We start from the raw sequence: 26,649 nt of genomic DNA on the forward strand, positions 1-26,649 counted from the left end.
CCATTTCTATTTCACGGATTGTACAGTGATTTAACCGTTGATCACAATCCTGTATCAACTTCTGGGTCCGCGGTATTAATACGAAGAAGCTCATAACGCTTATCTCCTAACCCCAGTATCTTTGGTGTCAAAGCTACCTGATGATCTGAAATGCTCTGGTCATAAAGTGACGTGGTCTCGACGGAGATGATGATAAGAAGTTGAACTGAGCCAAGATTAATTATGGTTTACCAGAACACACCATTTATAAAATCGGGTGCCACAATAATGATTTTTGATGAAAGTTCTTCCAGCTACCCCAGGATGTGGAGCATTCAGAAGCTGTTAGTAAGAAAATACTACGTTCAGATGATATAAAGGCAGGGGGGGTGGTCTGTTGACGCAGGCGATGATAAAAATATGGTCTGAGCTCTATAAAAGACGGGTTGCCAGGACACGAACTTTATGAAATCGGTGTCACAATGGTGACTTCAAAAAAGAAAATTTATTTTTTTGGATTTCCAAACTTATATATATGACATTTTATGGCGATCTGTTAACGTTAACCCGTGCAAACCTAGCGATCTTTGTTTTTATTGTAATTTTTATGGGGCCAAAGTCGCATTTTCACTAAAATCGCATCGATGAAAAATCTTTACCTGTTCAGTATTGTGGCTAAAAACGATTTCTACAAAAAATTTAAAAATCGGATCGGATTTTGATTTAGCTCAAAATCGGGAAATATGCATATTGGTGATATATCAAAATCCGATCCGACTTTCAAAGTTTGTTGCCGTACAACCGTTATTTTATTTTATTTTACTTTATTTTATTTTCTTTTCTTTTATTTTTTGTTTTATTTTATTTTATTTTATTTTATTTTATTTTATTTTATTTTATTTTATTTTATTTTATTTTATTTTATTTTATTTTATTTTATTTTATTTTATTTTATTTTATTTTATTTTATTTTATTTTATTTTATTTTATTTTATTTTATTTTATTTTATTTTATTTTATTTTATTTTATTAGAAGCTCTCCAGTATATTTACTGGAGAAGAACGCCAGTTCTCAAGGCAAACACCCAATATATATCCGGATGAAGTAGCTGCCTAAATTCGCATAGGACCCGAATTGATGTACCCAACTATGATCCCCAGATTTATTGCGGCTGTGATTTAAATATGTCAAGCATATTTAGTTTTTAATGGAAAAATGGTACAATTGCTTGCTATACTATTTAGTTCTCGTTTTAATCCGATTGCTTAAAACCAGGAGTTCAGCACCTTTTACATTACAGGAGGAATTTGCAAGGGACTCCCGGGCAAATATTTCAGAATGTTAGCCTCTTCGTTTAGCCTGTATGTTAATAAACTTACTATACTTTATGAGCATAGATTTCTAAAACTAATAAATTTTGTGTGTAGATCTCTGAGTGTATGTTCAATTTACTTTGACAAATTGGTGTTTCTTCTTCAGATTGAATTTGAGCGTAACATGTCGTCGAACATAGAGAAAAAGTAAACAACTGTGTTCAGATTGTATCAGGCATTCATGTCGTCTATGCTCTGCTACAAAAAAAGTGACACATCTACTCCACTCGTTATCTCACTGAAATGGTTTCCTTAAACAAACACTCATTCTTTGAAGGAATTCTGCCTACACAAGATTTCTACTCTGTATACAAGTTGAGTTATTTGTTGCATACCTCCTTTCAATTGTCGACTGTGAAAAGTATTTCACGGTAAAATATTGACAGATGGAAATGTTAAGAAGTTACAAAACATTCACGCGAATAGTATTTACTTCGCTCAAGTGGTGATGGTGACAAACCATGACAAGAAGCTTTCTTTTCGTACAATGTTTGTATTAGGTGTGGTGTATATGTGTGGGAATGCGGATTTTCCATTCATTCCGCTGCCTCAAGGTGTTGATATTAAGGGGGAATCTACAAATGTAACATAGGAATTACTGGTTATGTTTGTACAAAAGAAGCGAGTCTTAGAAGGATGAAAACAACGAAACGGAAAGTGAGAAAAAAACAAACTGATGAAAGATATTTATCGTAATTTTATGACGCTTGTTTGTTGTGGCCTTATGTCAGTGATTTAACGATTTGATAAAAACACAATATTGTCTGTGAATTCATCTTTGTAAATTTTGGGAAGGAATGCTTTTGGTTGTATATAGGAGGTGGGTATATTAAAATGCGGTAAACATTTTGTGGTGGTAATTTTACCGGAATGTATATAGAAAATAAACATGGCCGATATGCTCAAGAATATCGCCTTCACTGCATTATCAATTCCAGATAAATCGTGAAATGCATCCCAACACAATTTTGGGAAGGGCCAATGGAGGAGGGCCTCCTTTTTTTGCTTTAACCTTCATCAAAACGTTATAAGCATCGCAAAGTTGTAAGCTACAGGTCTGGTTGAGCGTTGTTCCTTGGATCGTGGACTTTCACTCATATACTGTTGGGGCAAACATATATTTTGTCTTATAGTACGGTTACATTAAAGTTTTTTTCGGGTTAACCCACTTCATGAGGATTTATTTGAAGTTTGCGCTATGAAATCGCAAGATAAATTGCAAGATTCAAATAGGTTTTCCTTGTTAGGTGATTTGGATATAGAATCAGATTTCATTGTAAATGATAGTGTTCCTAACGTTAAAAATAATATGCAGACCAAAGCAGAAAAGAAAGATTCGTTTTGTCCACCTATTTTTCTGCAGAACGTTAATATAAATTCTCTTATTGAACAGCTAAAATCCAAAAACATCCAATTTAAGATTAAAAATCAATCAAAAACCAGAAGCAAATTATTCTTGACAGATGCCTCGACACATGCAGAAATGATGCAGTTATAAAAAGAAAAGAAGATTTCTTCTTATTCTTACACTCCTAAGGAGTTTAAACGTCAAAGCTTAATCTGCAGGGGATTATATTATAAGACAAATCCTGATGATATAAAGTCAGAGATTGACTATTTTGTTCCCGATACTGTTGAATCAGTTACTAAGTTTTCTACTGAATTCTCTAAAAAGAATGGCATTGATACCGGACTATTTTTAGTTACTTTAAAGGTAAATCGCAGAGTAAACGAGGTCATTGGGCTCCATACTATCCTTGGTCAAACTGCATATTGGGAAAACCCCAAAAGTTCGACCAAAATTCCACAGTGCTATAGGTGTCAACAGTGGGGACACTTTTCAAAAAATTGTAGTCGTCCCATCTCATGCGTCAAATGTGATAAAAAACATGAACGTGGTGCCTGTGAATTAGGTTCGGAAGATAAAGTTTTTTGTGTTAATTGCAATAGTTATGGTCACACTGCAAATTATAGGGGATGTAGCGCTTACAAAGATTATGTATTACATAGGAAAAAGGCCGCTGAAGATCTTAAAGTACAAAAAACTGCCGCAATCGGCAATGTTGCTAGAGCTCTCAATGCAACAAACACCGTTACTACGAAGAGCTCATTTGCTAAAATTCTTAGGGGAAATGATACTTTTTGCGACAAACCAGAGAAACCTAGATTTATTTAAGAATTTTTAAATGTAGCACAAATGTTATGTGATCCGGAGCAATTGACGCTTGAAGAAAGGGTAAAACGTTTTCTTAGCAATTACCAAAAAATGTCAAAAGATGAAGCTAAAGCTGAATGCTTGAAGTTAGTAAAAGTTGTTCAAGATGTCTACAGTCCATAAATGTTTGAACTTAATTACGTATAACGTTGGATCCCTCGTCCACGTTAGTAGGAAAATTGAACTTAATGAAATTCTGCGCCATTCTAAGGTTGATGTAGCTTTCCTACAAGAGTTGCACTTACCTGAAGGAAATACCTTATATTTAGATAATTATGTTATTTTAAGGGATAGTAGTCCTCTCGGGGTTGCAGTAGCTTTCAGTAAAAACATTACTTGTACGAAAGTTAGTATTCCTGGATTAAATTTTCCACATTTATTTGTGGAGATTAACGTAAAAATTAATGGTTCAGTGCGGAAAATTTTATGCGCGTCTATTTACTTTCCTAGTAACTATGATAGAAGATCTATTTGTAACGGTTTATCCTCTATTCAAACCAGGGCTTCGGAGTCGGAGTCGGAGTCTGGAGTCGGAGTCTAGCAAATTTTGCTGGAGTCGGAGTCGGAGTCTGGAGTCGTGAAAAAAATCTCGACTCCGACTCCGGGCAAAATGTTTTTTTCTACATTTATCAAAAGAGTTTTTATTTTTTTATGATAGAGAGATTAACTTTATTAACATTTTGATAAATCGTTTATTCATTTTGTAGGAAATCTATGAGTAAACTTGTAAGCAAAGGATTTATTATATTTAGTAATGTTCCATGACAATAGAATTATAATTGCATCTTTCAATATGAATCGATTTCTTAATATACCATCACATTTATGACAAAACTTATATACACTCTGGAATACCAGTTTTAGATCTCACATATTTATACTTCACAATATAATGTGGAAAAAGTATTATAAGTTTATTTTGTCCAAAATTAAGGGGTTATGGTCATTTATTGTGCACGAAAAATTAAATTTTTCATGAATTTTTACAAGTAATCTACCAATTTTTTCCAAAAGATATTGTTTTCATCTGATTTATAATACCTTGAGCTACTTTCAGAATTTTTTTTTTTTTGTTGAAAAATATTGCACAGTTTTCTGACAAATGGCCACCTACGAAACACTGTTTTTACTAAAGCAGTTTGCGGTGACCACTGAAGCTCGAAAACGAATAAACCGATCAGCATATCGACGCCTCCAAACAATAGTATGCTAAGTCGACTTAGCATGTTTTCAAGTTCTCTGCATTTTTATATTTAACGTCCTTTAACTTAAATTCTCTCAAATTTTGGTAATAATCGGACAATCCGAACAGAAGTTATAAACAAATATTGACTTAGCATAGTACTGAAGTTCAAAAAAATTTCCACACTTTGAGGGCTTCTCCTGCAAAACTCACTTTTTAGACTTAGTATACTATTATTTGGAGGTGTCGATATGTTTTTGTGGGATCATTAAGAACATAATAGTCGTGTATTTAAGCGAAACGAATTAAAAAATATGCATTTAAAAAAAGGGAACTGTAGAAGTCAAAATTTCGTTTTCGTAAAATCTGTAAGTAACAAATTACTGTTGGCATACCCATCTTCATATTTCGACAAAATGAAACGAAAAAGATATGTGACCCGTCCCACAGAGGGGAAATTTGTGTTAAAAGTTGATCAAAAGTCCTAGAAAGCTCATTTATACTTCGATTGATATAATATTTTGCACAAAGCCTATCTTCTGCACAAGGATTAATCCTATAGAAAATAATGAAAATCGGTCCAGATTTGGATGCAGCTTCCATATATATTGGCATCTGATATGAGATAAAAATGCACCAAAATCACTGAAATTTGACACATGCAACCTGAACTAGCCTTAAAAACATTGAGCCAATTTTCAAACAAATCAGTACAGATGTATATATAGTCCCATATACATACATATATTTCATTCCAAATTTTATTTTTTGAAATTTACTTAAATTAAATTTTTCTCAATTCACATGAGAAAAGCCGTGAATGTTTCTGAATAATGCAAACATATTTGATAGGTGTTGGTTTAGTCTGATAAATTAGAGCCCCGGTTATAACGCGGAGCAAAATTTAGTGTGAGTAAACCTTTCAATTCCATATAAAAATATTTCATACTTTAGTTGAGAAAAATTAGATTTTTTCGGAATGGCGCAAATATGCGCAATTTTTTATGATTGAATCTGATATTTGAGGCTCAATCGCATAAAACATTAGAAGAAACTATGGTCGGGAAACGACGGGGAAATAGACTTTTTCACTATTGAAATTGTAGTAATCTTAAAAATGATCATAAACAATTTTCAGAAAGAGGATATGTATTACCATTATTAAAGAGCAAAGATGTAAAATCAATCTGAAAATTTTAAATGCTAATCTTGTTCGGAGACTTTACAAAAACAAAAAATCTTGAAAAATATGAGTTCAATCGACTGCTGCATTGGATTGGTTAATCCTACAAAGTCGAGGATGGTTATAGCAAATGTAAAAAAGAGTCTGGTTGCCGTTTATCAACATTTTTTTCATAAAAAAAAACGATTTTCATATTTTGAGTTTTGAACAACTTTATGCCAATGTTTCCCCTCTGTGCGTCCATACAAAAAAAATTTAATCAAACTAGTCAGTTCTACTTGTTTTTGTTTTAAATTGATAATCTGAGGGTATACTCGTACATATATTTCGGCAACATCTACTGAAACTTTCTAAATTCCTTCTGTTGTTTTGATATAAGATACAGCAGATTCAATACGGAACATCAATTTTACATCGCATTGCATTACAAATTGTCTTAGAGAAAAGAACAGATAAGCATATAGGGTCCTAGTATAGGAAAAGTTGAAAAATTTAGCAAATTTAATTAATTTTTAGTGGTATAGGAAATTACCCTCGGAGTCGACTCCGGAGTCGGAGTCGTGACAAAAAACTGGCCTGGAGTCGGAGTCGGAGTCGAAGGAAAAATGGCTCGACTCCGAAACCCTGATTCAAACATTCTCGGAAAATTTTGATGGTTTGGTAATCGGTGGCGATTTAAACGCTAAAAATATTGCCTGGGGAGATACCAGCAATAATTATAATGGGGAGGTTCTTTCAAACTGGATTGCATCCGAAAAGTTGAATGTTTCGAGAATTTGCGATTCATATCCCACATATCCGAGTGGTTCTTCCCACTTAGATCCCTTCATCGTCAGTACCAATTTGATATGCAACCAACATTTTACAACTAGTACCCTCTCCACTTTTTCAGATCACTTACCTCTGCAACTTAAAATTTCCTTTTCACAATTTGACTTCATTCTAGATTCGCCCGAAGGTTTTACTTCTTTTAAAAACACAAATTGGGATGGATTTAGGTTTGATCTCATGAATGCTTTATTGTGGCATTTTCCTCCTATTGATCGAAATGTATCTAACAGTGAAATTGACTATTATATTGAAGAGTTGGTTACGTCATTTAATTTTATTCTAAAAATTCACACAAATGAGCAAAATAGGAGAAATTCAAAGTTTGTAGCGTCGGATCATTTGAAGAATCTACTCAGAATTAAGTACAATTGGCAAAGAGATTTAAAAAGGATATTTGCTCGAACTCTAAACAGAAGAGATCCTGAATATATGATGATCTCGAGGCAAATTAAATTAATTCAAATAATAATTAAAGAGCAAGCGGAGTTAGAGCAAGCTAATGTCTTTAATTCTAAGCTAAGGGAAATAAGACCTGGTCCTTGGGCACATAAGAAAATATTTCAGATTATAGAGAATAAGAAAAGATCAAAGGTGACGGACATTTCGGTAAACGGAAATAACATAACAGATTTGAATGAAAAGTTAGAAGTTCTTAGAAATCATTTTTCCTCCGTATATCAAAGTTCTCCTCCAAATAGAAATACATCCTTTATAGATGACACGATAAATCAGACCATATCTACTGCTCCTGATACTACGACTGTCTTTAATGGCGTTACCAGTGCCTTGAACAATCAGAACAGCTCTACATTCACAACTTTAAATTCACTTCAATAAATTGTAAAGCTTATTAATAATAAGAAGTCTTGTGGTGTGGATAATATATCCAATTTCCTTATTAAAAAATTTCCCGTCAAAGCTTTCGAATATTTAACTATTTTGTTTAATAATTGTCTGAATAATGGTTATTTTCCAAAAGCGTGGAAGATTGCAAAAATTGTAACGATTCAGAAAAAATGTGGTAGTAATGATATCAATAATTTGAGGCCAATTTCATTACTTTCCAATCTTGGCAAGCTTTTCGAAAAAGTTATTAGGAAAAAATGAATGCAGGTCTGGAAGATTCATACATTTCACATTATCAATTTGGGTTCAAGAAAGGCAATTCCAGTGTTCACGCCCTTCTGAAATTTCACAACGACATTATTCAAAATCTAAGAGAACGCAAATGCACAGTTGCTGTTTCTGTTGATATTGAAAAAGCTTTTGATAAGACTTCTCATAACGGTATTTTATATAAAATGATTTCTATTGGTTTTCATCCTTCGATTGTTAAACTTTTCAAGAGCTTTCTCGAAGAGAGAAAATTCTGTATTCAGATAGGAAATGTAGTATCATCTGAGGGTTCTATGTCATGCGGTGTGCCACAAGGCTCTTTTTGGCTCCCCACTTATACAACATTTCGATTTACGATTTTCCTCACGAAGCAAATGGGTCCAAGGGAATACTTTATGCAGACGATTCACTCCTTTATGCTCATATTGAATCTCCATCAGTTGCTCTGCAACATGTCTCGACGCATCTAAATCAAGTGAGCAATTTTTATTCGCAATGGGGAATAAAAATCAATGTTTCAAAAAGTAATGCCATATGCATTCGCAATGCTTCAGTTAATGCAAATACACAGTGGTACCAGAAAGTAAAAAACTAGATTTATCTTTGGATGGTAACAAAATTGATTTTAAAGAAAATTTAAAATACCTTGGCGTTAATTTTAACAAGTTGTTGAAGTTTAATAAACACGCTTTATGTAATTTAGAAAGAGCCAATCGTATAAAAGGTGCCTTTGCATTTCTTTTTAATAGTAAATTTTTGTCTACAAAAACTAAACTTTATCTATATAAAGTAAGCTTACGGCCAGTACTTCTGTATGCCTTTGCAATTTGGTTTTGCATATCACGTACTACAATGAAAAAAATTGAGATTTTTGAACGACACGTCCTCCGCAAGTGTTTAGGACGGAATTTTAGCTCACTTAATAAGCGATATTCTAATGAATATATTTATAGAGAAAGTAAAATTATACCTTTGTCAAAATACTCCCTCAATTTAATGAAACGTTTTGTTGAAAAACTTTCTTATCATGATAACCGTTTAATTAAAAACATTTTGGAAAGCGAAAAGGAATTTAGCTGGATAAACACGAACTATCTATCAGCCATTGGAATTTTACAGGAACAAATCGATAGTCCTAGTCATAACTTTTATATATATTCTACTCCCGGTACTCATAGGGGATGATTTTTTTAATTTTTTTTTATTTAGTTTAATTTTTTTATATTTAGTTTAAGTTAAATAAGTAGTTTTTAAGTTTTTATTCACACATACATAGATATAACTCTATAAATTTCTCTAAGTGCCGGGAGCAAGCACTGTTCGTATTATGAAGTTATTGTTAATAAATATTTACAGGAACATCATATCTCTGTGTCAGCAAGTTGCATACTCTTTAAATTATGATATTAAAATAATACACAATAGTTTTAAGAATTCTAATCAATGATTGTTTTAAATAGTTTATTTTTTAAATAGTTTATTTTTGCAACCATTTTTGTGGCGTTTAAACGACCAGTGTCTTTATCTGGGTTAAGTTGGTATTAATTTAAGAAAAATACGTCCTTTATTTAGTTAACTGGCAAAAAACTTATGTTATGTGTGTGTGTAGAAATTGTCATTGCGAAAAAAAACCTTTATACCATAATATGGAGGGTATAATTAAATTTGTCATTCCGTTTGTAACACATCGAAATATCGAAGACCCTATAAAGTATATATATTCTTGTTCAGGGTAACATTCTAAGTCGATATAACCATGTCCGTCTGTCCGTCCGTCCGTCTGTTGAAAACAAGATACAGCTCTCAATTTTTAAGATAGAACTTTGTAATTTGGTATAGAAGTTTCTATTACTCCTATGATGTTTGGTATTGCAAATGGGCTATATCGGTCCACGTTTTGATATAGCCCCTATATAACGGCACCACCCGATTTTCGGTATTTTTAATATTTTAGCTTCATTATCACACCAAAAATGTGGTACTTAGTCCTCGTTAGGGGTATACAACTTTCCCCCAGAGTTTTGTCGGTATAGGTCCAAGCCTTCATTTAGCCCCCCCTTCGGATTTTCGGTATTTTGCAGGTTGTGGCCTCAATTTGGTATTTAGTATAAAACATTTCCCCGGAATTTTTTCGGTATAGGTCCACGCCTTTATATAGCCCCCCTAGAACGGTACCTCCCGATTTTCGGTATTTTGAAGGTTCTGTCCTCAATATTACGCCGAAATGGCTGTAATTTGGTGTTTAGTCATCATTTGGGGAATAAAACTTCCCATATGAAATTTGTATATAAAGTATTCCTGAAAAGAATTATTAGTATATGTCCACATCTTCCTTTATCCCCCATAGAAGCATACCTCCTTATTGTTGGTATTTTTTTTAGGTTTTAGCTACAGTTTCTTACCGAAATATCGGAAATTTGTAATTTGTTGGTAAAGATCAACGAAATTTGCTGAAATTTGGTAATTTTTTTTCTTCGTAAACGAATGGAAACTATTTGTTCCATTTTACTTCAATATAACTCGTGGTGGAGGGTATACCAAATTCGGCCCGGCCGAATTTAAGGCCGTTCTTACTTGTCATTATTTATTATTTTCTATCCAAAACAAAGCACATTGAATAGGTAATAGATTCGTCATATTGGAATATGTTGTAGAAATCTTCATTTTCGAACGCCTATTCCATGTGCCTTGATCCAAAATATAAACAAACACTTCACATTATGAAGGCATCACATAACACAGGCGACGGCGTCACTTTATTAATATGTGAATGACATGCTGAACTAGATTCTGAATCGTTCGTTCGTTGATCGTTCTTCGTGGATCTTTCCGTCGGCGCCCAGTGAGCTATTGAACTATGATGAACTATATGGACTGATCTAGTTCATACTCTATTTTCAATGAATCGTTCAATTGAACTAGTTCGTTCATGAACTCTAGTAAACTCGACTGGCATTTCTTTTACTCCTTTTCCTGTTCAGCAAATACATAAATATGCAGGAGTTGTTAGATATTATGTTAACGTATCCCAAATAGGGAATTGAAAATGTCAATGACCTAGGACATTGTCCCAATTTTACCAAATAATTTCACCAAAACATATAATTTAAAAGCTCTAAGCAACTTAGCTTTCTTCCAACGTTTCCCAATTTACCTCAATTAAATCTTTGGTCTGCCAATTTGAGTCGCACGACCCTCGGCAACAACATGTCGTAAATCGATTTCGTGAATGCGTACCTGCTTAATGAACATTTTGCTATACATAGATTGTGTTTATTTTCTCATTTATTTTGTTGGGACGGGGCGTGGGACAATATCTAGAAAGAAGAAAAAAAAAAACAGTTTTGATGAAGGCAAAAAGACACAAATAAACTTAACAATTGATTTGGCCTTTTTTGGATGTCAACAAAAGAGTGTTGAGAGGAAGTTGTTCCATTGTAATGTCTACAAGAAAAAACTGTTGGGGGAGGTTTCGCCATTTGTTACAATAGTATTATTCTTCATTGTTCAGCGAATAAACAACGTCTGCCGTGACAAAGGCAAACTCTTTAGCAAATACATTATTATAAATTTGTTTATTTAATGTTTTGTCGCGTCCACACACTTTTAGTTAAGAAAATGTTTTTTTGTTTGACGAATACATACATTGACAATAACCTCTCAACATTAGCAAGAGAAATCACGTTTGACATTGAAAACGTACTTTACTTCAGTAGTAAGATTCAAAATAGCTTTGAGAAGGCGATTATTAGCATGAGAAAGCATTTTAATAGCTAATGATGATGGCTGCCGGAGATAGAGTTATTTTACTTGATTATGATATAAATTATTTTAAAGTGCAATTTTAGAGAATTTTGAACAAAAGAGTCTTGATCTTGAGATTTCATTATATTGGTACTTTTAATATTCGTAATGGAATTCATAAATAAGAAAATCAAAAAGTAAAGTAATTAAATTTCGTAAATTTTATCATTGAAACGTCTTAAAAAACTTCAAGGACCATTCAACCACATTGAGACTTCGTCGGTGTCATGCTTAAGTGTTCCATACGCCATTTGCTTGATTCGAGAAAAACTCAAGTTAATGTTTAAGGCCATACAGGATAAAAATGGTGCAATAATCCAACACTTTACGAGCTCAGTTCTACTTAACTAAACTCATAGAATATGTCAGTAGTTTATTTTAGTCAGATATCTGTGATAGTCTAGAAGTTATGGCAAATTTTTATAATTGCAAAAAGTTGCTGAATTGTTCCATGGAATCTTTTTTTCATGTTTTTAGCAGTTTGTGTCACATGGGACACGTTTTGTCACATTTCAACCAAAACACTTTTTATCAATCGTGTTCCACCTCCCTTATATGAAGTTCTACTGTGGAGTTTAAAAATCAGGACTTTAAATGAAACATTTATTTTTCTCATATAAATACAATAAGGACCATTATTATAGGTTCAATAAAACATTTATTTAAGGGATTTCCCCCATTTATCACTTATTTTTTGTGGTAAAAATTTCGATCGGCCAAAACGGATTGATATTTTGCATTTCTAAGGTAACATAAAACATTTAAACGCGATTTTCTTATAATACCATGTTTGTAGTCGGTTAGCTTCAAGCCGAATGGACGTTTTTGTGTATATTTTTGTGGACTTTCATCAAAATTTTGTCTTTAAACTATGGATTTTTTGTTTAAACGATTAATACATTCTCGTTTTCATATAACAATACAATATTCAACAATATTTGGATTTAGAAACTATTATTCTTCAGTTTTTAAACCAAGTCCTTTAAAACAATTTGTTCCATACGCCACACTTTTCCGTATCTTTGCAAAAATGGAAAATTTTTTGTTCCAAACGCCATCATTTTTGGTGCGGAACAATTCATATTTGTGTCTTTTTGTTCCATACGCCAAACGACATGGATATGGAACTAAAAAGTTCAAAGTTGTTTTGTTCCATACGCCAGGCTTTATGGATATGGAACAAAACGACAAGATTTTTTGGATCACAAAGCGGATATGGAACATACTGGCATCTGAAGATCTCAGAAACTATAAGAGATACAGAAAAACCGACCAAAAAATCTGAAAGAGCATGGTTCAAAACCTTGTAAGGTACCTTTATCTCAAAATGTCAAAAATGGCGTATGGAACACTTAAGCATGACACCGACGACTTGTTATTTGTAATTAAATTTAATAAGAATACCAATCTTCTTCCGAATTAAAGAAAGAATATCTTTAAATTCACCTGTGATTTAATGGCCAAATGTCAAAATTTAACAACAAAAATCCCACTTTAGAGCCTCTTGTTAAGGAACAAAACAATTTTAAATTCCCATTTAATTTCAATTTTTCCCTCATGGATTTTACGACTAATCTTTTTTATGAGATGTCTGTCCACAGTAAATTCTGTGTGTGGCTGTGTGCGTATCTAATTCCTTAAAGATAAAAAACAGAAAAAAACGCTTGTTTTACAAATCCACTAATTTGTGTTATTTCAACAGCAAATTTAGAAGATGTTAAGTACAACAGCAACAGCAGCAACAAAAATAAACGTGTTGGGAATTCTAAAACAGTCAGAATAGCTAAATAAATGAAACGCAAACGAAAGCCTTAAGGTAATCATGTTGATTTGTGGCCAAAAGAAACAATTTCATGGCAAAATGTTAATTACAATTTTTAACATTTTTTGAAGGGGCGAAAACTGAAACGAAATTGAAATTTAAAAATATTAAATAAATTGAAAAAAATTTAGAAATGAGTGGGCAATTGTATAACGTTTAACTGAAAAGCAATTACACATAAAAAGTTCATTATTTATAGGAAGCGAAGTCTGTGTAGCTAAGAAATTAACAACGAAAAAGAAAGTGGAGCTGGTTGGTTCGTAACCTGTTAAAATCTGTAAATGTCGTCACTAGAAATGCTTTAAGTCCTGACATACTTGGCGCTGGTTAATTGACTGTGGAATTTCTTCATAAATATAGGGCACCGATAGTCTCAATTTCTTGTTCACGTTCACAGAGCCTAGAATACTCAATATTCATATTAATCCATAGATAGGGTAGATTGCAAAGGCTCGTCCTTCCACGTCTTTTTGTGTATTTCCCACAGTAGTGAATGAGTTTGCCAATGCAGGAACAAAGACAACAAAATTATCTACCTTATAAAGACTTCGGTCTTCATTGTGTTAATGCATGATAATATGTTCCTTACATAAAAGCTCCCGTTTCTTATTCCATTTTTTGACTCATTCGTGAATTAACTAGGCTGCCCGAGAGTGATCTGACTTGCAGTCTTTTCTGAATCGGAAAAAATATGCAGTATTATGTGCCTCAAAACATTCATAGATTCCTACAAGAGTATAGGGATTTAAACAGCTTGGGAAAGGTTATTACTTCTTACAATGATAAGAATTGATGCAACATTCGGCTATGTAATTTTAAATTTTTTAAATTTATTGCCTACGACATGTTACCGAAAAAATGCAGCCAATTATTGAAATTGACCAGTAATATTTATAGCCTATACCAAAATGTGGAAAAGGGTATTATAAGTTTGTTTTGGCAAAAATTCATGTAACACCGCGAAATATTCGTCGGAGACCCCCAATGTGGTATACCAATTTTCATATCTCGACGAAATAAAGCGATTTTGAGATGTGTGTCCGTCCGTTCGTCCGTCCCTAAGTCCGTCTGTCCATTATAAATTGTAATGAAACTCCAGGCCGCAATTATGGACCGTTCGTCACGAAATTTTACATGGAGGTCGGGTTCAGACCAGAATAGACACCTATTGTTATTGGCGATGAAATATTTAGCGAGTGAAATGTACCAAAAACATAATTTTTAGCCGATTTTGTAGGTACTCTGTAGGTCGCAATAAAAGTCCGATCGCCTCAAATTTTTAATTAAAGTAAGAGTATACACGCAAAAAAAAATCGGCCTCTCTAACATATGTCCCATACATATTTTGCAGTAAACATATATATGTTTGGAACAGACCCAAACATAATATATGTTTGGGTGGAAACAAATATATGTTTGGGTGGAAACAAATATATGTTTGGGTGCAAACATATATATGTTTGGGTGCAAAGATATTTATGTTTGGGTGCAAAGATATATATGTTTGGGTGCAAACAAAGATATGTTTGGGTGGAAACAATTTTATGTTTGGGTGCAAACATTTTATATGTTTGGGTGCAAAAAAATACAAACCCAAAAGGCACAAAAAAAAAACAAACACATGAACCAGTGGGCGCTTACTGAGAGCAAGGGAGCGTAAAATCTAATGTAAAACACTTTAAAATGTGTGCTCACTTGCTCTCAGTAAGAGCTCACTGTCTATCTCTATAGTAGTACACACACAAATGTTGTGGTTTTTATTAAAAGGCAAAAGAACAATAAACACATAGGTACATACAAAATTCCAAAGAAATACATAACACACTTTAATAAAAGAAAAACTGATTGAAATAATTTGTAGTCACACTTTTAAAAAGGAAAAATATATAGAAACTTAGTTGAACGCTTCTCCTTAGTTGTGAAATAAAACAAATTGTCCTCTTAGTTGAAATCATCAGCGGGGAATCGGCATCTAGAATCAAATGATTATGTAATGTAATAAATAAATATGGATATGCCATATTTCAAATATACATAAATATGTATGTAATTACCAATATTAAATGCGATTTCTTCCTTGTCCAATAAAATAATTCCATTCAACTTTCCGATTCAATTATAAAATGTATTGGGCATTTAATTTACTAAAAACACAATTTCTTTAAGAAAACACAAAACACTGATTTATTCACTCACTTTACCGTCTTGACGCTACGCTGGCAACTAAAACACTGAAAAAAGAAAAAAAATATAATTCATATCATTTCTTCTTTTCTTCTTCGTTGGTTAACAACAACAAAACAAGAAACACACGAGTTTGACGCATACATGCCACCAAAGCCCCCTTCTTCGTTTCTACGTCTTCCTCTATTATACAATACACACAACTCTTTATTATAAAGCAACATTCCACAGCCGCGAGAGCACTGTTATTACTCTCGTTGACAAACATCCTCTCTCCACCCATGAAAAAAATGTTCTAACATAAAAAATATGTTTTACCCAAACATATCAAATTGAGATATGTTACAAAATGTTGCAAAAATATATTTGTTTGGACCCAAACATATTATGTTTGGATCCAAACATATATTTGTTTGCAACCGGTCCCAAACATATATTTGTTTGGATCCAAACATATTTCTAGCATAAATTTTTCTGCGTGTATGACGAGGTTGAAGCTTGCAATTTGAGATGGTGATCAAATAATGTCTAGAGGGTTGAATGGACCACAACTTTTATGTGAAAATTGTGAAACTTTTTATTACACAGCTTAAATCATTATTTCTGGAAGCCACATTTCGCCCACGTGAGTTATATTTGGAAGACGATCTCTCGACCATTCCATTGATGCCAATTATGTTGATGTACTAGGTCAGATAACAGAGCTACAGCCTAAAATATACAGGTATTTGTTTGTAGTGTAATCATAAAGACGCTAGAGGTCGCGATTATAGCTCAATAGTCACGAAATTTTGCACGAGGTAAGAGTTTAGGTCGAAGAAGATGCCTACAATTTTAAACGGTGATCTGATATTATTTACCGCGTGAAATGGACCATAACTTTTGTATGAAAGATATAAAAATTTAATTTTGGTCCATATTTTATTTCCTGAAGGGCATACGGAGGCATACGGAGTGTCGACAGGCGTCATTCGACATTTTTTGTTAAGTTTTTATAGTTTTTAGCCTAAGCGTACTTAGGACAGTTTTCAGTGGCTTTATTGAGACACATCCAAAACATGTTTTTTTACAGCATCTTCTGGCGACGAAAATCGTTGACCACGCCTTTTTTTCTTGATGTGCTGCAATCAAATGAAGTCATTGGAGGCCCAGTCAGGGATGTACGGCGCATGACCAATCAATTTCACGTTTTGTCCGGTCAAACAGGTGCTGATTTGAATCGATGTGTGAGAGATTCGATTCGAGATTCGATTTCTCTTCATCGTTTTTCGAATTTCTCAGGAGACTTCAGGCAAACAAAGTGTAATGTGACACTCAGAATTAACCGTCCTACATATCTCAAGCCTTATAGTCGTACATATCTCAAGCCGTATATTATGAAAAAAGAGCTACTGATGCTTCCCCTGATGCAAATTGCGATAATGTGTCTGCTAGATAACTAATATATAGTTGGATTTTTATACACATATTGCAGCATGGGTTCGCTTAGTCACTTTTTGCAAAATGTACTCGGGGTAGCTGTCGTTAAAGTTTTTTTTAATATTTATTTGTTGAAGACCAAATAAATAATTGAATATGAGTTTTTCCGGCCAGACAACATAACATTTTTAATGGTGGCATAATACCCCTTAGTAATGTTGGCGACATTTTCTGAGTATTTCAGCCATGAACAACTTCTTTTAAGTGGAGTCTTTGGACACGGTAGAATCCACAAAGTTATTTCTTACAATAAAGGAATTTCGATGCGCTAGCGCTAATTGCAGGGGTAGTGGTGTAGGGTATCACATGATCGGCCCGTCTGACTACAGCATTTGCTTACTTATTTTTTTATATACTCGTCCGTCACCAAGAGTATTATGGCAGCATTGCACAATGCTTGAGAAATTGCTTTTCTTATTTGATTGCTTAAGCTGGAGTATTCCCCCAATGGCTTAACTTCATTTATTACCCTCTATTACAGAGAGTAATGTTTTTCAAAACGAACGGACAGTGTTGCAAAATTTTACTAATCGCTACCAATATCATGATTTCATCCCGGCGAAGGGAATTATCAATTGGCTTTTTCAGCTTTTTGAAATGATGCCTTTTTTAGCGAAAAAACGAACTCTTTAATTGTCTAGTATTCTCAAATAAATGAGAATCACACTCACTTTTCGGCTTTTTCAAAAAACATCAGAACAAAATTATTTGCAAACAACTATCAGCACGTATCAACTAAGAACTTATCGAGTTCTGTACGTTGAAAAACATCATCACAGTTGCCTGTGAGTGATTGTTGTTGGAATTTATTACAAACTCCCTTACGCGTGCCATTCGCTGTTTTTTGTTTGTTTTGTTTATTGTTGAAGATTCACTCTCATTTGATTGCTTAAGCTGGAGTATTCCCCCAATCGCTTAACTTCATTTATTACCCTCAGAGAGTAATGTTTTCAAAACGAACTGACAGTGCCAATATCATGATTTCATCCCGGCGAAATCATGATATTTTCAGCTTTTAGAAATGATGCCTTTTTTGATTTTCTTAGTCAAACCCACATTTTTGTCGTCACCGATTTGTAATTTTAATGCCAACTTTTTATGGACTTTATGCTTGACGATTCAAAAATAGGTATTTTCTACTTTATTCCTTCGGGTCCATTGTCAAACCGAGTTATTCATTAAAGGGTTTTAAATATATCAACAGAATTTGTCTGTACGTTTCTTTTCTCTTGCGGACATTGTCGGATTTCGCCCATTTATGCTGTTTAGGATTTTTTAACGTCCATGTCCCCTGTCTTTATCCTAAGTTGAAAAAGTTAAAAAAATGGTTAAGTCGAATTCTCGCGCCTATTGAGACTTATATGTTATGTCAGTTTTTCATGGCTGATGAACCGTTGAATCTCACCATTTAAGGAAATTTGTAAATATATCGTTTTTCTTGAACGGTGGTACAGTTATCTCGAAAATTAATTTGCAAGTCGATGCACTCATAAGTTTAGCAAATATTGTGATTATAAAACAATAGACCCCCGAAATTCGTCTACAAATATATAATAATATAATATATGAAAAGAGTGGGCTTGGTCAACAGTTTTCAAGATATAACATATTTAAAAAAGTGGGCGTGGTCCGGTATGTTGGCACAATTGCCTCCCAAAATTTATAGCGTTTAAAAGAAAAGCGTGGGGAAGGTATCCCACCTCCTCCGAAACTCATAAAATATACATAACAACGCCAAACCTTGAGCTTTTGCTGCAAATTTCATGGAAATCGGTTCAGTAGTATTGGGTCCCAAAAAGTACCTAGATTGTAGATTAATTCGTATATTCCCTAACAATTTCAGGAAAATAGGTTCGGTAGTTTTTGCAGATGTAACATATTTTAAAAAGTGTGCGTGTTCCGGTATTTGTGTTCCAAATAAGTAGGTAAGGTCAGAGACACAACCACAATTGTCTCGCAAATTAATTTCCAAACCTATATATTCGTAATTATTGTAAATATAGCATTCCGAAATTCAGCAAAATATGTAGCCTATTTTCACCAGGGGCCATCGCAGTACATTCCCTGACAATTTCAGGAAAATCAGTTCAGTAGTTTTTGTAGAAAATATTAAAATTTAAAATTGAAAAAGTGGGAGTGGTAAAATTTTCTTTCTTTTTATATAGATATGGGACTCGATAGAAACACATTGAAACTAAGGAAACCAAAAAAAAATTAGGTCAAAACATTGGAATTTCAGAAAACATTGAAGAACTTCCTGTTTCACTCAACCGATCATAGACTTATTTTTGAATGCCGCAAACGCCTACACATACATTTGTTAATCCAACGTTTTAAAATCGGCTGAAGGGAGGGTCTTCTCTATGTCATCGATCGCGTTGGCATTAAAGGCCTTCGATAGGTGAAGAGCTACCATAACTGTTCGTTTGCACGGCCGGTTCTGGTTCAGTCCTCGACTGATATGTACAAACATGGCGTGTAATTCTATTGTGGTACTGTACATTTTCTGGAATCCATGCTGATGTTGGGCAACTGGGAAACTGCTTCTCATCATAGGTATAGTAGTACCTCTTGAATTTTAAGACAATTCGCCTGCACTGGCGTTATTGTCTGGTTTTAGTAGCAGAACCACCCTGAGGACACTTGTCAAATAGTCAACTCTCGATTCATTCAGTCGCCTAAATATTATTTTTGAGATTTTGTGTCGATCCAACGCTTAGGATGACATCGCTCATCGTAAATTGTTGCGGTACCACCTTGCCTGGGAGGGCTTTTATATGGCATAGCACCCCTCCTCGCCCTATCACTCTCGGAGTGCTCTATGAATTGCCGGTTATAATAAAATGCGAACCTGTTCGGATCTGCCACTGTCACGCTGTTGAAAGTAATAGCATTTATATCATCATTCTTACCGGGATTCGAGAGTTATTTAACCGTTGCCCACAATTTACTTAATCCTGTAGCAGTGTTGCATTCATTGCTTTAGATGGTTTATCCACTTTTCCTTTTATGCTCGCCTACTTGTCTGTTGACTTCAAGAGTAAGTTCCCTAACTTTTGAGTTTTCATTTTTCGTCGACGAAGTTCATTACGCTCATTTGAAAGTCTCATCGATTCTGTTGCTTAATTTGGTATGATTTCGGGTATTCGATAAGCAGATGATGTCCTGGAAAATTTTCTCAGCTACCCGAGGATCTGAGGGAATGAGTAGCACTCTGTAGCGGCGATTGGTTAATTCGCTGAACCCTTGACAATCGCCTTTCCCAAGGTTCAGAAAAAGTACGGCGTTCGGAAAAGTACGGCGATCATATATTTTTCACTTTTTTAGTTATGGCTGGGGAGCCAATCTTTTTCCTTTGCTTTAGAAATTAATAAATTTGCATTTGTAAATTAATTGATGAATATAAATATATATAGATGTTAATTTAGTCTACTTTGAGCATAAAATGTTTTTGTAATACTATTTATTGGCCTTGAAGGCTTTAGTATTATTAAATGGATTAATAATAAAATAAAAATAAAATAAATATTCTGGTGGTCTGTAACCGGAAACGATGATCGGCTACAGACCACCCGAACCAGGGGAAATTACGGGTTGCCTGGACAAGTCGTTTATCAGACCGGGTGCCGCAATTGTGATGTCTGGTGAGCTGCGACAATATCTCTTTGTCCTCGTAGGAGCGTCTCCGTTCACGGGGACAAAAGTGGAGCTTTGAATTTGCTCGACCAAGCAAAAAATTGTCGGAGATATAACGCAGGGCACAACTATTCATTGGCGGCATGTACGCAAATCTACCTCGACAGTTCCACAACTTACTGCTGTCCCTAAAAATTCTATTTATGGGTCACTAGAATCAAGCTCAAGCGTATAAGGAAGGTAAATCCTACTTCTTCGCATTTTTTACGATCCTTTTGCAAAACATTATACAAATCGCAAAGTTGCAAGCTACAGTTGGCGATCAGCTTTGTTTCCTAGATGGCGGCGATCATGGTGAATTTTCGACTCATAAAGTGTACAATTTCGTTGACTTTGTTACGGAGACCTTTGCTATTGAATTGCAGGAATGATGCAGTTCCGGGCCACTTAACAACAACATGTGGTTTTGTATGCTGCGTTTGTTTTTGTTAGAGAGACTGAGGTGGTGTCCCGTATTCCGATGACGATAAATCTAACGACGAGATTGGAGACACACTGTGATATGTTCTAGCACAGCAAGAAGAAACTTACCTGTAGTCCAGGAGGAGGCTAAAACCAGAGCAGCCTCAGAAGTGCAACCACTCCCTACATCCATTACATCCTCCGATGTTGATAAATGGTGGGTACGGATGTGGTAAGCGGAAAAGATCCATGACGCGGGGTTCCTCTCTATTTCGGAACAAAAAAGCTCCGAGCAAGCATTCTGGCATATATTGCCGTACCATGGTGAAAAGATATACGAATACAAACACCTAATTGTTGAGGTGACGGTCCAGGTGCAGGAAATTTTAGTTGGTGCCGCCAGGAGATTTAGCGGCACGATATCAGAAGTGCTAACTCGGAAAAAATTATGAGTCAGTAATAGGGACCACATAAACAATATGTTGCAAGACAAAAAATTAAAACAATGCTAGATCTTGTCTTAAATTGTAGTTTTGTAATTTTGGGTGGAACGTACCCAAAAGAGTGGACCGACATAGTCCACATTTGAATCTTATCTATGTCTGGAAGAAAATGTGTGATGTGCAAAGAATAAATTAAATCGGTTAGTCCTTTCAAAAGTTAGCAAAAAAATCTTTTTTTGGGGAAAGTATCCGAAGTAGGGGACCGATATAGTCTTTTTCGAACTAGTCCTAAGTTTGGACAAAATATTAACAGGGCAAAGTTTTCACCAAATCGCAGGTCAGGTCCGTTCGAAATTTGTGTCTAATATCATTATTTCTATGAGGCGCATTTTTCATAGTACCGAAGTGTATATCTCCTCATTAGTTCAAAGGCTGAGGACATAATAATTTTGAACTTTTCCCTGTTAGACTTAATTTTTGTAATTTCGATATCGGTTGATTAGAGAAACAGTAAAAGTTTGACAGCCGCTACTTTGCAATCGTGCAGGTTTATCTGCACCACCCAGAAACCCAGGTGCCCATGTTATTTCCTATGACCCTGGGATGCGAGACAAATAAATATGCAGATGAGGTATAAAATCCAGTCCTTACCTTTTGATTTCAGATTCTTTTAGAACGTTAAGTCTGACGTCTTCTTGAGTTTGTAAGGGGGAGATCTTGTTATTTTTAATTTGTGTTTTTTCCATGGTCATAGAGAACTGCAATTTCATGCGGACAGCCCCCTCTCCTTCGTTATTCGACAGAACTTGGCTCATGTTGTTTTGTTTTGTAGTTCGAAGTCGTCCCAGACATTAGTAAAAAGGTCTATATTTTCTTCTAGGAACCTTTTGAGTACCCGTAGATATATTTAATGCCACAGAAACCACGATTCCCCTCCCTGTAGTCGAAATGATGTACAAAAAAATATCCAAGTAATTCCCTTCCCTTTTTTAAGCACGTCAACTAGGAGGTTGTGTTCCCCGACTCCTCCTTTCTATAACTTCAGTTCTGTCAGTCTTATTGCCTCCGTGCAATATACCATTTGCATGTTGTAGCTGGGTACCACTGGATGCAAATCGGCAGATATTTTCGGTGGTCGTGGGCTTGTTGTTAGCCGGTGTCAAAAATATCTCCTCCTCAAATTGATCTCAATTTAAAGTTATATTCATTTTACTATGTTTTTGGTGTGTCTATCAGGGCCCATCGGGAACGGCAGAATTGATTTTCAGAAGTCACATACAATTTTTGCCAGTGGTTGCAATACTTGGTCCAAAAGGTGTTGAGTGAAATAATCAACCGCTTAGTTAGTTATAGTACCTCCAATAACCACAGTATCGCCATATATTCAGATTTTTGCATCCTCAACTCAAATGAATCAATTGTATGTATTTTTATACCCTCAGCCTTTAGGCTAAAGAGGGTATTTAAACTTTGATACGACCAAAAATGTGCCTCATCGAAATAATGGTTTTAGACCCCAAGTATGTTTGTACGATATCCGTTTCAGACAATTTTGAGTAGATCTAGCAATGTCCGTCCGTCTGTCTGTCTGGCTGGCTGGTGCGCACGATAACTCTCGAACGGATCAATCGATTCGGTTCAAATTTTGGGTATCGAAATATTTTGTCCAGATTCGATTTAAGTTCGAAGATGGGCCATATAGGTCCACACCTTCAGGTACCTCCCCCACAAATGTTCAAAAATTGTCGCAAAACTTGTGCGCACGATAACTCTTGTAGGGAGTAACCGATTTGGTCCATACTTTGCATATCGTGTAATTTCTACCAAACTTAGATGAGGTTCCAATATGGACTCAATCGGTCCAATCCTTCGGGTACCTCCCACACAAAATTTCGAAAAGGTTCGGAAAATTTGTGCGTACGATAACTCTTGAAGGGAGTAACCGATTTGGTCCATACTCTGCACATTATGAAATTTCTACCAGACTTAGATGAGGTTCTAATATGGACTCAAACGGTAAACTCCTTCGAGTACCTCCCACACAAAATTTCGGAAAAGTTCAGTTTAGGACCTGCTCTCGAATCGCCTCGGTTTTTGTTGTAACATATTGTATTCACTGTCCCCTATACAAAGGTACAAGTTTCCTCAGGGGCAAGTCCTGAAAAGATCCTGAAAAGATTCCTGAAAAAATAGCCTGCAAGTTGAAAAACAAACCCTATGTTTATGGGTGGAAGCGCAAGATAATTCTCGAACGGAAATGCCGATTCCGGCCAAAATTTGGCCTTCGTAATATTGTTTCCAAACTTAGTTTAAATTCGTAGATAAGCCATATCGGTCCACTCCTTCAGGTACCTACCCCACAAAAGTTCAAAAATATTCGGAAAAGTTGTGCGCACGATAACTGTTGATGGAAGTGACCGATTTGGTCAATACTTTACACATTCTCATAATATCTACCAGATATATATAAGGTTCGAATATGGACTATATTTGTCCACTCCATCCGTACCTCCCACACAAAATTTTCGATAAGTTCACTTTAAGACCTGCTATTGAATCACTTTGATTTTTGCTGAAGCAACTTACATTCGCTGCCTCGATTACGATGGTAAAAGTTGTTTCAGGGGCAAGTCCATACTTCAGTCGGTCCATTCCGACTGATACTTTTCTACTTCGGCAAAGCCGACTGATACTTTTCTACTTGTTAAAAGATTTTATATTAAATTAAAACAATTTTATTTAATGGCTGTTAACATATCTTTAACAAAAGCCCCCTGCCTTTAAAAACTGTACATTGTTGAGTGAAATAATCAACCGCTTAGTTAGTTATAATACCTCCAATAGCCACAGTATCGCCATATATTCAGATTTTTGCATCCTCAACTCAAATGAATCATTTGTATGTATTTTTAAAAGATTTTATATTAAATAAAAACAATTTTATTTAATGGGTGTTAACATACACATGTTTAACAAAAGCCCCCTGCCTTTAAAAACTGTACATAAATATTGTAAAGAATTTAATTTCCCCAACGATACGCAACAAATGAAAAAAAAATTTTAACTGATTTTCTTCTGTATTTTTTTTCTTTTCTTTCATGACTTTCTTTCGTATGGTACGTGATGGTAACCATCATTCATGGCAAAGGTGGAATTGAATCGGGCTATATTGAAAAACGTTGGCAAACGGATGACAAACAAGCATCCCCACCCGTTTTTGGAGCAACAATGGATGGACGCCATGAATGGCGGTGGTGCACAGCAATCACAGCGACACCAACTAAACGATGATGTTGATGGTGACATGCAACGCGAATCGATGCCAATGCAACCCTACGACGATTTGGAATTAATACCCTCAACATTAATTTTTGATTATCTGCAACAACAACAACGACGACCTTGGTTGGCAAATGACAGAAGGACATCAATGTCGTTCGATAACTATGATGATGATAATGTCAATGGAGCAAATGTTGCTGCTCGTTCTGGTGGTGATATGGAGGACTTGGATGTGGTTAGCAGCGATGGCATTAAACTAGCATTCCAACCAATGGCGGCAAATGGCCCAAGTGATGAACGCCACGAAACCACAATGAAAAAACCAATCAATCTCAGTGGTCACGAGGGAGAGCCAAAGGAGAATCTTATGTCTTCTTTAAAACATCACAAAAACAACGATTTCAAATTAAACGATTTAGCGACTCTGGCTCTTAATGAGGGTTCAAATGCACGTAATGATAATTCCGATGATAACAACAACAGCAAGAACAGTGTGACTAGTAACAAAAACGGCATTAACGATGATAATCAGGTTGATCGTTATTTGTATCATTTGCATAAAAATCATTTAACGAGAAAGTAAACGCTTCTTAGCAACAACCCCTTTCCTCTTGAAACCTCTAACCACGAGAGCAAACAACCAGCATACGCATAACATCACTTTGAAAATAACAAAAAGAAAAATAATAACAACAACACACGGATTGACAGAGCTTCCCTTTCAATTTAACTGCGATTATCCTTTGTTGTCCTTGCAAATAATTCCGAAAGGGATTTCAAAGAATTCAATGAATCAAACAAAAGGTGGAAAAAACGAGCAGTTAAACTGAAAAGAAAAAAACAGCAACAAAAACAAAGAAACACACGTCACGCATTTTAAAAAATCAAAGTATCAAACGATGAAAAATATTAACCCCAATTCCCAACTCCTCCCAGAAATGTTGAAACACACACACACAAAAAGGCTTAAACGAATATATTGATTATAATTAATTATTATCTAAAATGAATAAATAAATATATATGTATATGTACTTATATAAATACACGATTATCCCAACCCACCACACATACACACTCTCATAAACAATGATATGATGTAAACATAATTAAAAAAAACAACAACTTTTGAGTGTAAACATTGTTATAAAACACAAATGGCTAAATGTCTTAAAGAAAATTAAAAAAACAATTAAATTAAAACGTTATTAATTTTAGACACAAATCAAGTGTAGAAAATATGTATTGTATAAAAATTAAAAATAAAATGTTTTAAATTTACCGAGCAGCAAAATATACAAAATAATAAAGAAAATAGAAAAATCTCTACAATGAAAATAATACCTTTACCATTTTATTTTTAGTGCAATAAAACAAAAACATAATAACAAACTTACTTATTTTACCCAATTCTACATTTCATATTTATAACCAAAGGTAACCAACAAATGATTCCAAAGTGAATTAATTTGTCTGATCAAATCCAACCGCGATTGGGCGATAATTGGATGTGTTTGGTCTTACGACTTTTTTTTTTTGTAACTTTTTTGCTGGAACTTTTATAAAAATAAACGATTCGCCGATTTTATAAAAATAAACGATTCGCTGAGAGTTAACAAGCTAATCTTTTGGCAAGCTATCATAAAGTTTTTGGTT

The 26,649-nt window shown here is 34.6% G+C and overlaps 1 protein-coding gene across 1 annotated transcript in view; it reads left to right on the forward strand.

Annotated features, from left to right (window-relative positions):
• The window catches only part of Dh44 (corticotropin-releasing diuretic hormone 44), a 159,763-nt gene extending 133,909 nt beyond the window's left edge, over positions 1-25,854 (forward strand). The window contains exon 4 of the mRNA XM_073963651.1: positions 24,860-25,854. Within this exon, the coding sequence (XP_073819752.1) occupies positions 24,860-25,576 (717 nt within the window). The 3' untranslated portion in view covers positions 25,577-25,854. The remainder of the gene's footprint in view (positions 1-24,859) is intronic.
• Positions 25,855-26,649: the final 795 nt, after the last annotated feature.

This window comes from Musca autumnalis, unplaced genomic scaffold, assembly GCF_047663935.1.
Source record: "Musca autumnalis isolate F117 unplaced genomic scaffold, ASM4766393v1 scaffold_1, whole genome shotgun sequence".
Lineage (NCBI taxonomy): Eukaryota > Metazoa > Arthropoda > Insecta > Diptera > Muscidae > Musca > Musca autumnalis.